Source organism: Equus quagga, chromosome 19, assembly GCF_021613505.1.
Source record: "Equus quagga isolate Etosha38 chromosome 19, UCLA_HA_Equagga_1.0, whole genome shotgun sequence".
Classification (NCBI taxonomy): domain Eukaryota; kingdom Metazoa; phylum Chordata; class Mammalia; order Perissodactyla; family Equidae; genus Equus; species Equus quagga.
The window spans coordinates 24,947,430-24,960,895 of NC_060285.1; the positions used below are offsets into that span (position 1 = coordinate 24,947,430).

Genomic DNA, 13,466 nt, shown 5'->3' on the forward strand with positions numbered 1-13,466 from the left:
TACAGTCATGCAGGCTTAACAATGGGGATACATTCTGAGAAGTGCGTCATTAGGTGATTTCATCATTGTGCAAACATCATAGAGTGTACTTACACAAACTTAGATGGTATAGCCTACTACACACCCAGGCTACATGGTGCTAATCTTATGGGACCACCCTCTGTCGTAGTCCAAAACGTCATTATGCGGTGCATGACTGTAAATGCCTATTTGAAAATTCTCATGAAGGCAGATGATACTTGTAAGAAAGTTGTTTCTTTGCATTAGTAAAGAGTAGTTTTGTCAAAATTTCCTTTTTTCTAATTATATACTATCCCAAGGCACAAGTATACATTAATGATTTTTAACATTCTGCCTTTTGGAGGAAAGTAACAGTTTAGGATGGTGACAACTTCTCATTGGCTAAGCGGTGGTGCTTCTCATTGGCTGGGCTGTTGCCAAGAGGGGAGAAAAATCCACCTTCAGTAGTAAAGTAGTTGTACTTCCTGCTGGAGATGCAAGCATACATTGCTTCCCTCTTGGAGTAATTGATGATGTATGCTAGGGCGTGAGAGCTGCCCCTACAGATCTTCCCGACTCCAATTTAGTTGAGGTTTCTTTTATTAATTTCCATATACGTTTGGGAATGTAGTATATTTCTATACTTAAGTCATATATCTCTCAATAAGAATTTATACAGTTCTTATACATCTCAATTTTGTTTCATGGTTTGGCTACTATTATGAATAGTAGGGGTTTGTTTTTGTAGTATTTATATTTCTTGGTAGAATAATACAGGCAAGATTTTCTTTTAAGTTTCTTTCAGTTCACATTCTGTAATTAAATGAAACAAATGCAAATGCCTTTTACTTCTTTTCATTGACATAGCGATAATAAAATATTTCAATTTTCTCGTGTGTTACATACAAAATCATAAAATATCTAGTTGGTTAGTTAAACCAATCACATTTTGTGGTATAGTCTTTGCCTATTCCTGCTAGGTGGTATGATAATGTCAAAGTAAATTCCATGTGAATTTACCAATGAAAGGATTCAAATAACTGGGTTGCAGAGTACCATTTCAGTAAAACTACATTGTGTACTTCTGCTTACAGTAAATATGTTTACATTTCAGTATATTATGTATAATCAACATAGGTAACATTGCAACTGTGATAAAACTTTACAGTTATTTATCACTAGGAAATAATATATTAGAGCCCATGAATTCAAAGATCAGACGCCCTTGTCTTTTCTGTTTGTAGTTCCTGCAAATATCTTTTTTCTTTTTCTTTTTTTTTTTTTTGAAGGATTTAAATAAGCGGTTATCACTGCCTGCAGATATCAGAATACCTGATGGATATCTTGAAAAATTGCAGATAAACAGTCCACCGTTTGATCAACCAATGAGCCGAAGGTCTCGGAGAGCTTCCTTAGTAAGTTTTTAGTCTCCTATACCTACACCATCAGATCTGTTTGTTTGATTTTCTGGATGCAAGCATTTTATAGCAATTTTTATATTTGAATTTTGAATAACTAAATTTTATTACATTGCCTTATGGATTTCATCACTTTCCATTCTTAAGGCTTTAAAGATGCATACTGGAATAGAATATAAGCTATATTTTATTTCAGTTTTTGATAAATTTTATTGATATATGCTAGATGTGCAGAATATGTACTAGATATATAAATATATATTAATATATACTAGATGTATAGAAAAGTCCGCAAACCATGCCCATATAGCTCAATGAACTTGTGCAAAGTTAACATACCTTTGTAACCACTACCCAGATCAATAAAAGAAAATTCCAGAAATCGCCTGCCTCCTACCTTTCTGTTCACTTTCGGCCCCCGCTTCTTCAACTGTAGCCATTATCCCTGCCTTCTAATGCCAAATATTAGTTTCACCCATATATTTCCCACTGTTTTGATTATATTATGTTTATAATATGTTTGAATATCTGGGAAGACTTTTTTGTTGTTTTGTTTTTAAAGCCTCAGTGCATAGTTGTGTATCCTAGCTGTTAGTTTAGTTGTCTGTGTGAGCCACTGCTACAGTATGACAACTGACAGATGGGTGGTGTGGTTCCACTACAGGGAAATGAACCTAGGCTGTGGCGGTGAAACCACTGAATCTTAACCACTGGACCACCAGGGCTGCCTCTGGAGACTTTTTTAAATCCTCATTCACATATAAGTTCTTATTTTTAAAATGCTTTTGATAGTCTTTTTCTGATTATTCTTAAACTTTTGAACTTTATATAAATTATTGAAGTGCACTTTATACAAATATATAAAATGTGTATTTATACAAGTTTATGTGTATGTATTATACAATATGTATCCCAATATGTATGGAAGCAGATAATTTGTATTCTTTTTGTGGTTAGCTTCTTTTGCTTAATTTTATGCTTGCGTTTCATCTAGTTTGTTGTACGTGGTTATGGTTCATTTGTTCTTATTGTCGCATGGTATTCCATTGTATGAGTATACTATACTTTATCCAGTCTTCTGTTGATAGACATTTACATTTGGATTGTTTTTAGTTTTTGGCTGTTACCAAATAGTGCCTCTGAGACCATATGTTTTGGTTAACATATGTCAGCACTTCTGTTGGGTGTATACCTAGGAGCAGAATTGTTGGATCAGATTGTATGCGTATATTCAGCTTTCCTAGATACTGTCAAAACAGTTTCCAAAGTGGTTGTACCAGTTTATACTCCCATGATTATTCTGGTTGCTCTCCATGGCAACAATGTAGCAATGTAGCTAGTGCTGCTTATTGAAATGACAGCTTTCCCTCTTTCACTGTCACCTTTGACTTAAATTGAGGTGATCGTATATGTGAGGATCTCTTTTGTTTGACTATGGTCCTATAGTAGAGGTACGTATAAAGTGCTATGTGGCAACAAGAGACAGTGAATAAAATGTCTTTGCACATCACAGGCTTACAGAGGAGACAGTGCTTGAGCTGGCTCTAGAAGAATGGGTAGAAATTTGTCAGGTTAACAGTGGATAAAAGGATGTTCTAAGGAAGAGACTTCATGTACTAAAACCCAGAAGAATGAATCTAGGTATGATTCGGGAAATTATAACTTTTATGAAGGCTAAATGTGGAATTAAGGAATCGGACTTGAAAGGATAGCATGGATCCAGACTGTAAAAAGCCTTAGATGTTAGACCAAGGAATCTGGACTTCATCCTATGTAATGGAAAGACTTCAAAGGTATTTATTTAAACAAGAGCTGACATGATCACATGGGCCGCCCGGGGTTTGCCAGTTTGCATCCCAGGTGCAGACCTACACACCACTTGTCAAACCATGCTGTGGCAGGTGTCCCACATATAAAGCAGAGGAAGATGGGCATGGATGTTAACTCAGGCCCAGTCTTCCTCAGGAAAAAGAGGAGGATTGGCAGCAGATGTTAGCTCAGGGCTAATCTTTCTCAAAAAAAAAATTACTTTATGCTCTATGTAATATGAGCACATTGTTATTTGACATCAATATACAGTAAGGTAAAAGTATAATGCAAACTTGATTTTGAGATAGGTTTATGATCACCGTGGTTTTGCATCACTGCTTAAGACATTTTTATTCAAATAGCTTTGTCATTTCATTATCAAGGATTGGTAATTAGGATAAATTTTGGAGTTATTATATGTTCAGATTGGGACTAAAGGTACGATTTAATCACCATCAGTCTACATGAGATTAAGGAAAACAAGTGCCCTCTAATCAATGTTAAGTGACTGGAGTTTTTATTGTGTTTGAATGTTCCTACCTCCTGTGTTTTTTGATATGAAATGACTTTAGATTTCAGATTAATTGTGCCAGCTATGTTTTGGTTTCTGTCGATGCATACCTTTCATTATTCATCTACCTTACTGAAGCATGGTTTCTTTTGAAGTGTATTATAAAATTATTCTTCAATATCCTAGATTTATGTGTGAAGGGGAAGCATTAGAGAATGGATGGAAAGGAGATGGGAAAAGAAAAATATTCTTCACGTGTTAGAGGTCATGTTTCCATGAATAACAGACTCTATCTAAAAAATAAAATATTTTTTCAAGATAAAATATAAAATTTTAACCTTGTCTTTCTAAAATATAAAACTTTGTTTTTTATTTTCAATAGCAACGTATAATAAGTAGAGTAGTAAAAATAACATAAATCCTTTATTTGAGTAGGAATTAAGAAACAAGTCACAGAATTTATTTCTGGTAGAGAAAGATATACAGTAGGGCTGATTGGTTCTTCTATAAATTCATGGTCATCAACCTCAAATGGACCTTCCGTATTGCTTGGCTACCCTACTGTCTTTCTCTGGTTAACACTTCTCTCACTTTAAGCAGATGATCTCTCCTCCTACATGCTAAAGAAGAGAGAAACCATCAACCAGAAACCCTCTCATTTTCTAAATAACAAATGTGCAAATCTGTCCACACCTGTACTCATTCTGCTCTTTCCTTTCAATATTGAGGAATTGTCCTTCTTCCTATCCCATCTCCTCAGGATGCTTAAAATATTTATTTCTATGCACTCACGTATGTTCATTCTCCCTCTCAATTCAATCCTTCCTATTGACTTTTTATTTAAATAAACTTTTTATTTTAGAATAGTTTTAGGGGGCTAGCCCGGTGGCACAGCAGTTAAGCTTGCACGTTCTGCTTTGGCGGCCCAGGGTTCAGCGGTTCGGAACCTGGGTGCAGACCTACACACTGCTTGTCAAGCTATGTTGTGGTGGGCATCCCACGTATAAAGTAGAGGAAGATGGGCATGGATGTTGGCTCAGGGCCAGTCTTCCTCAGCAAAAAGAGGAGGATTGGCAGCAGATGTTAGCTCAGGACTAATCTTCCTCAAAAAAAAATTGTGAGCTTTATGATACAGATGGATTTAACTTTGCCTTCTTTCAAGAACACATTTCTATCAGTAACACTAACTGGGTAATTCTCTCAAGGAGGGAAATGAGTGTTTGCAAAAATCTCCCTTTGTCCTCAGTGTTTCTCATATACACATTCTCTTGTAGAATGGCATCTTTAGAACTTTTGCACATACTTCGTTTGTTTTGAAGCTCAATTAGAACTACATTGCCAGCATGTTGATAGATCTTTACAACTGTGATACAGTGATTATGTTGCCAGAGCCACAGTAATCAAGAAATCTCCCATAATGCCACTTACAAATTACATTGAACTATAGGAAGGCTATTAGAATTTATAATTTAGGGGCCGGCCACATGGCTGAATGGTTAAGTTTGTGTGCTCTGTGTTGGTGGCCCAGGGTTTCGCCGGTTCAGATCTTAGGCGCGGACCTAGCACCACTTGTCAAGCCATGCTGAAGTGGTGTCCCACATGCCACAACTAGAAGGACCCACAACTAAAATATACAACTATGTATTGGAGGGCTTTGGAGAGATGAAGGGAATAAATAAATAAAATTTATTTTGGATTTTTAAAAAAAATTTTCATGTGATTACGCTGTAAGAGCCATCTGAACAGGAATTTGCTTGGGGCTTCCAAGAAGCCACATGTTCTCTTGGAGCAATGAAGTATCAGAAATTATTTTCATTTGTTTGGAAAGCAGAATTAAGGAGGTTTTTGTATTATATATAGTAAAGCATAAAGATTATTGGTCCATTCCTTTCGCTATTATTTCTGTTTTTATGAAACTTTAAAAATATTCTAGAATAATGTAAGATGGAACTCAGTGTATATCGTGAACTCAAGAAAGCAGGACTCATACTGTCGTCTTCACTATATCCCCAGTACCTAGCATTGTGCTTGGTAAATGTTGAATAAATGAGCTTTGTCCTTTGTCCTCTGAATAATTTCTGTAGGAGAACATGTCAACAAGCTAGTCATTATATCTATTGTTAGTCTTGTCATGTTCAGCAGATAAAAATGCAAGCAAAATTTTCTAAAAATTCCATTTAAAGATTCAGTAAATAATATTGGATGTAATTATTAACTCCTTAAGATTGGAAGTTGTTAACATGGGCAGTGAGGTGGGTGCACTTTACCCTTTGAATTAGGTTCTGACAGACAATTCATTGGTATAACTGTGTCTTTTGTCTGAATTCTCTGCCTGCCTGCATGGGTGGAATTCAGTAATGCTATTTATTTTACAGATCGATTATTCAAATTTAAATTTAATTCATAATTTTAGTACAGTATTTACCTTATTTTTAAAAAGCAGACTTTCAGCATATTTTAATGATTTCACTAAATTTCATTCTCTGAAGAATGACTCTTTGCAATGTTAATTTTTGATACATCCCTTACACTTTATTCCTTATGTACTTTATATAGTACAGTAATCTCTATAACATTTTTATCTTTATAGTTTTGAACTTGTAGTCTACTTATACATTCTTTAAAGCAAATCTCAGCATTTTTGTCACAGCCACCATTGGATCAAAGCGTATTTGATGTTTTAAGGGCATACTAGTATTTATTCATTTAAGATAAAAGAATGAATAAGAAAATTTCCCAACTCCTGATAAGAAAAAGTTCCTAGTTTGCCATTCTACTTTTCTATGTGCTTCTCATTGTTACAGATGATGACATTTTAATTTTATTTATTTTCAGAGACATTCATTGTTTTTTCATACTAGTTTCCATTTATTATCAATATAGTTTTCCTTCATAAAAGATAGGACACAAGACTAAAAATTCATGGCAGAAGTACAATAGTTCCATGTTTTTTAAATGTAAGCACCTGAATTCCAGAGTTAGGTGTAAGAAAATAAACACATTCTAGCATAGTTTGTGTGACCCTGGCAATTAGTCTTTTTTTTTCTGAAGTAAATTATTTAAGATCATATGTATAAGGGCTATTAAAAAAAACCATAAACTGAAAGATTATTCAAAATCAGGCTCTCATGTACCAAATAGTGAGCGGTTTACCACATTTTCCGTATTAAAATTAAAAACTTCATTTGTATTTGGACAGTGTTATGTATTATAGTTTTACTTTGTTATTCTGCTTAGTTATTGATAACAAAAAGCAATGACTTAATATCTCTGAGTCATACACAAGACAATACATGGGTGGATGGTATATGAAGGTTCCGAAAACTCATTTTTTTAATTAAATTTTTTTGAAAATACCATCTGTCGAAAAAAGTTTTAAGGAGTGCAAATAAAAGCAATTTTTCAGTCATTCAATAATCCCACCTGTGACCAAAGTTTCTAGTAGTTTACCAAAACTGTTGGACATGCAATTTTCTTCATGGCTTTTAACCATATATATATCATTGTAAAGAAAAAAGGATAAAAATAATTCCTTTGAGGGGCCCCTGCTACTTTTGGCCATTCAACTTTGGGCAGTTTATCCTGTTGTTCAATGTGGTGAGTGATGTTAAGTGAAATTGTCAAGTATCATTTTTATTTTACTCAACACCTCTGGAAAATTGCATATTTGAACCTCCAAAATTTGACTAAAACATAATATTTCATGATCTAGCATTATTTATACACTTTTGGGAGCTGAGGTTATGTATAAAAGAATGCTATTTCCTTTCACTGGCTATGGACATTAGCACTACTCTGAGAGGCAGCTCTTTCTTTTGATTATTATTGCTTTTTCCACTGTCCACAAAGGGGTACTAAAAAGCAATTTTACGAAAATTCTTGTTCTCCTTTTTTGTTAACTTTTTTTCTGTTTCTACTTTATCAATCCCTAAATTTCCATCTCTGTATGTTTTTCTCGTTTTTCCTAAATCGTTTGTGTTAGGAGTTTTTGTTTTGCTTGTTTTTGGTTTTTGAATATTGGGTTTCCACTGCATATTTGGTTATGTTCCATCTACCTCATTAATTGACTCCATAGAAAAGAGGCAAACGAGCCCAGAGTTTAAAAGCAGTGGTTTTGAGAACCCACTTTTAAAGCTCCTCCTGACCCCCTGCTTTTTTGGCCCAGATTTAGACTTACATTGTTTCTTCTGTGTTAACCACTTCTTGATCCATAGTAGAGTGTGACTTGCAGTCGTTTTTTCATTATATTTTGGTTGGAAAACCTGAAACAAATAGTGTTTTGTTGTTTGCAGGCCTTCCTAGGGAACCAAATATTGGTGAAGGAAAATATGTACGAAAATTATTTATTTTTCAGTTTTGTGAAAAGAAAATCTTGTAGTTATTTTTTATAAAAATTCTTTAGTATCTTAACATGCCTGTGATATCTTAAGATCTCAGGGTCTTAAAACAAAATTTTTTCATAGCAGAATGTTGGTCTATGTAAAAAAGATGGGTTGACAGTTTTAATTGTGAACTTTGATGTTTTTGAACCTTTGAATGTTCCAACATTGGGTATATTTTAAAACTTGACAGATGTTCAACAATTATAATCAGATTTTTCTGTTCTAAGACAGTCTTTAGAGCAAGATACTTTCAGAAATTGAGAGAGATGAATTGAAATTTTAAGAATACTAAATTTATAATTGTTTACTTTCAGTCAGAAATTGGGTTTGGGAAAATGGAAACCTACATCAAATTGGAAAAACTTGGAGAGGTAGGTAATACTTATTTCAAAAATGTAAAACATTCTTTTTCTTGTTTATTGTCTAAACTCCTCTATTAGTCCAAAGTTTTTGTCAACCTCGAAAAAAAATGTGATCACTATTGTCTGAAAGATTATATCTTGTTCTGAAAAGTCAATAGAGTGTTAGAAAGAAAAGAACCTTTAATTCTGAAATTACCCCATCAGTTTGAGAGGAGATGAGTATTTCTTGTAGCCTTGTAATCTTCTATTGAAACACAAAATATTGTGCTTTCTTGATAACAAAATAGGTATCTGTTTGTTAGTTCCTCTGGGCAGTCTACTGTCTGTGCTGTCATATGGGAAATTGCATGAGTTCAAACCTGTAAAAAATCAAAATACTATCTTTAAAGATAAAGACACATCTCACTGAAGGTTAAGGAAATATTTGTCTAATAAGACCTTGGTTTTCTTGAACTTGCTACTAGTTCTGACTAATTTTGAAATGGTCTACCTTCCAGGATGTGAAAGGGCAAAGAAAATAATAGAATTAGTTAATAGGGAAGCCTTAAGGGAGTTTGAGGGCTATCCTGGCAATGATAGAAGAAATCCGCTGTAGAATGTATTTGATTTTTAAAGAAGAGTTAATGTACAAAAATTTTGAAAACTGATAAAACTTTTATAATTTAATGTTACATTTTCAGTTAACATGATCAGTTTCCTCAGTCTCCACACATCATTGCAGATTAAGTACCTCTGATTCTAAAGCTATTGATCCAACTGTTCATCTGATACAAAGTACAAAAAGTAAATATTTTTCCTATGTATTCATAATTGCAGGGCACTCTCTAGGGTTATAAGAGTATGGAAGCTGTGCATATGGAATTGAAAATCCTCTTAGCTATAGGAAAACCAATACTAATCATTGTGGAGTTTTCGTTGCAAGATGGAATTCAGTATATGCTTAGAAATTAGAAATTCAGTTAGATCTCTTTAGTATATGGGTGATACAGATAGACTCTCATGATGCTTTTAAGTCTTTCACAATTTATTTTATAGGGTACATATGCAACAGTATATAAAGGAAGAAGTAAACTGACAGAGAATTTGGTGGCATTAAAAGAGATCCGGTTGGAACATGAAGAAGGTGCACCCTGCACAGCTATAAGAGAAGGTATAATTTAACTTTTTGTGAGCACAGTGTATTATGACTTTTATATAGAACAATTTAAAACCAAGGCTGCATAATAAGAGTTCATTTTTTGTAAGTAAAGGAGCTCAGATATAGAAATAATAGACTGGAAGATATATTTAGACCTTAGAAAAGCTAATACCTAAAGCTGAAATATTCAACAGAAAGGAATAGTTAATTATATTATTGTATAGGTTATAATGAAATACTGTGAAGTCATTAAAAATATTGTCATAGACAAATATTTCACATTGGTAAATATTATAAATTGGTGCATGGGGGAAAGCTAACTATAAATTGGTATATACGGAATATAAATATATAATGATACCATTTTTTTAAAAGATACATTATTCAGAAAATGGTTTGATGCAACTTATGAGCAATTTGGAGGAAAGAAGATACCTTGCAATTTATATTTAAATTAATCCTAGAAGTCTCAGTAAGTTAACATTTGAGAAAAAACAGAAAAATGATATGGAGAGCATTATTGTAATATTGGAGACAATTTTAAGTATTAAAAATATCAAACTCAGAACCATAAACGAAAAGAAAAAAATTGATTCTATTAAAATTTCTACTACAGATCCCTTTGGTGAATTATTGTTTTAAACTTAAGATAATCTTAAACTCACTCAGTTCATATGTTAAACTAACTTCAGGTTTTTATAAAGATTGGCTGCCACAGACTAAATAATTGGCTTTCTTTTCTGTTTTGCAGTTTCGCTATTAAAGGATCTAAAACATGCAAATATAGTAACCTTACATGACATTGTTCACACAGATAAATCTTTGACTCTGGTCTTTGAGTATCTGGTAAGCATTTAATAATTCAGTATTTAGTTTTGCTGTAATAAAACATAGCAAATTGGACTTTTTTAAACAACAGCCTCAGGGACATTATTGTTTAGTTATTGTTATTTAATTAAATTATGCATGTGCATTCAATATCTTTCCTCAAAAAACAACTTATTTTTAAAAATTAAATGCTATTAAGTATATCAGCCATGCCTTCTGAAAACTATGTATCACATAGTAAAGTGCTGTATTGTTTCAGGATAAAGACCTAAAACAGTACATGGATGACTGTGGAAACATCATGAGTATGCACAATGTGAAGGTATGTTTTAGTGTGGCATTTTAAAGTTTCTTTAAAGCAGAGACAAACACTAAGCATAGATGAAGTACATTACGTAATGACATATACCAGTCTCAACCATTCTGCTCCAGAATTTTCTATTTGGCATTTTAAATAGGTTATTGTCCTCTGAACATATTTATTCAGAACTTCTGTTTACTACACTATAGTATGTTTTAGGATCAGACATTTTTGTACAACTGCTTCATTTAAAAAATCTTAAAAAGTACTTGAGATGTTTTCTTTCACATTATAACACTGATTCTCTTAGATGGATATAAAATACATTTATAGGTATACTCTGCTTTAAAGAAAATAAACCTATTATATCAAAATACAAATGTTTAAAATGAATACAAATGATTAGTGCGTACTGCAAAAGGCCTCCTTTAAATGGCAGATATTTAAAATGGTATTTAATTAAAAAACAACAACTTTTCAAGGTACCAATCTAATGAGTAAGGCCAGGAACATGCTTAGGTATTATGAATACTAGGCTGGAAGTACCAATCAGGAGGAAAAGTAAGATAATTGGTAGGTTTTCTTATCTGTATATCTAAAGATTTAAGTAATGCCAGAAAAGTTTAGTATAATAATCAGTGCCAGATGAAATCCAAAAGTACAATAAAAGTTAAAAACATTTGATACAGTTGTGTTCTTACAGTAGGTTTCTTTGACCTGAGTGGTATACTCCAAATTTAGCAAAGATTTATTTATCCAAACTTAGTCAACAGTTTGTGAGAAACTATTCTGGAAATAGGTCTTCCCAGCTGTGTGTTTGAGACAGTTCCAATTCTGTAGATAGTAACTTTAAATTTATACATATTTTAAAATAGTAAGTTCGGTGGATATTAAGGAGAGCTAGTTTCTTTTATTACAAAACAGCTCAGAACATATGGATAACACATTGCTAAGAATTTTAGAATAGGCCTTAAGTACAGACATTCTATGAGAATTGTTTTCATAATATTTTACATTTTGTTTTGCAAAGTGTTGTGAATCTCATTTGTGTATATTTCTGTTTGTGGTTTTTATTTTGTTTTTCCTGCTTTCATATTAGCAATAATTTGGAAAGAAAGTAAAGTCCTTAATTTGTTTCGAAACACATAAATATATAGTATAGAAACTGCTGCTTAGAATTTCTTCAGGCCTGTTCTTCACCTGCTGCCTTGGCTTAGTCTCAATATTCTAATGCTCTGTTTTTCAGCTACAAGTAAACCAAGGGTACACTCTTGAATCTCAATACTTGAGGCTCTTTTTTGTTAACCCCAAAGAATCAAAGACCTTCTGTGTTGACATCCCTTTGTCCACCAAAATCCACAACAAAAAGTCTACCATTAGCCTTATCGGAATTGCTTTTTTCTGAGTCATTCAGAGCTCTACAGTGCTAATTCCCTTGTCTGAATCACAGCAGATTTTGAAGGCTGAGTAGGAGGTGCTGAAAGTAAAGCGCCCAGGAGGTGGGTGATAGAAGCTGGTTTAGGTTATTTTTATGGCACATCATTTGCCAGAGCTATGCACCACCATTCTCTTTGACGCCTCAGAATTTTCATAAAACCACCAATTCCAAAGCCTTATTTTAAAGACACTGTCCTAGATCAGGTTTTTTGCGGGGGAGGCAGTAGAGGTTGGTTGGTTGTTTTGCCAGAATTTCATCAGCAAACTGTAAGCCTTAATAGTCCTGTAAATTTATTGAGGGTATGTTTATTGTAAATCTTTTTTATATAACAAATGAACTATTACTACCAGGACATGTTTTATTTCACTCTATTTTCGGTATTTATTTTGATAGATACTGTCAGACTAAAAAAATAGGTGATGCTTCAAGTAGAATAAGTAGTTATAAAATTTATGAAACAACCATGTAAGGAAAGGGCTTTGTATTTAAGGATATGGTTCCTTATTTTTCTTTTGCTGTTCTAGGCCAGTTGCTTTTCTGTTTATCATAACTGATGTTTATACCAAAGTATATCTTATTATTTGTAAGACTAATATCTATTTATTTGTTTTCGTAGCTGTTTTTATACCAAATTCTACGTGGTTTGGCATATTGCCACAGAAGAAAAGTGTTGCACCGAGACTTGAAACCACAGAACCTCCTGATTAATGAAAAAGGAGAATTAAAGCTAGCAGATTTTGGTATGGAATATGTGAGATATTTATCCTTAAAAGAACAACCGTTGACACCATGTGATTGCTTTTATGTGGGTTTGAAAATTTTCTCTGTTGCCCACGGAATAAGATATTTGACAGAACTTTGGTAGGTGAGTTATGTTAGTGAATGCTAAGAGGCACCAGTTCTCAGGTGCCAAAGACCTCTGTGGTCCATAGACCTCTGATGGTCCTGAGACCCTTTCAGGAGGTCTCCAATTATATAATACATTATCAAAATTATACTAAATGTTATTTGCCTTTTTCACTGTATTAATATTTGCACTGATGATCCAAAAGCAATAAGGGATAAGATACTGGTTCCTTAGTGTAAATCAAGGCAGTGACACCAAACTGTACTTAGTAGTCATTGTGTTCTTCACCATTATACAATTGTAGGAAAAAAGTGTCAATTACACTTAAAAAGGTATTTGATGAAACAGTAAGATTTATTAAATTTTATGAAATCTTCATCTTTGAGTACATGTCTTTCAGTATCTTGTGTGATGAAAGGGGAAGTATACGTA

General features: G+C 33.3%; 1 protein-coding gene across 6 annotated transcripts in view; it reads left to right on the forward strand.

Moving 5' to 3' along the window:
* Positions 1–13,466, forward strand: part of CDK17 (cyclin dependent kinase 17) — a 122,798-nt gene that overhangs the window by 79,528 nt on the left and 29,804 nt on the right. For all 6 annotated transcript variants that reach the window (XR_006886212.1, XM_046646723.1, XM_046646725.1 and 3 more), the window contains exons 5-10: positions 1,290–1,415; positions 8,435–8,491; positions 9,518–9,632; positions 10,372–10,466; positions 10,708–10,770; positions 12,804–12,927. Coding sequence is in view for 5 of the 6 variants with exons in the window: in XM_046646723.1 (XP_046502679.1) it covers positions 1,290–1,415; positions 8,435–8,491; positions 9,518–9,632; positions 10,372–10,466; positions 10,708–10,770; positions 12,804–12,927 (580 nt within the window). In the remaining variant the exon portion in view is untranslated. The remainder of the gene's footprint in view (positions 1–1,289; positions 1,416–8,434; positions 8,492–9,517; positions 9,633–10,371; positions 10,467–10,707; positions 10,771–12,803; positions 12,928–13,466) is intronic.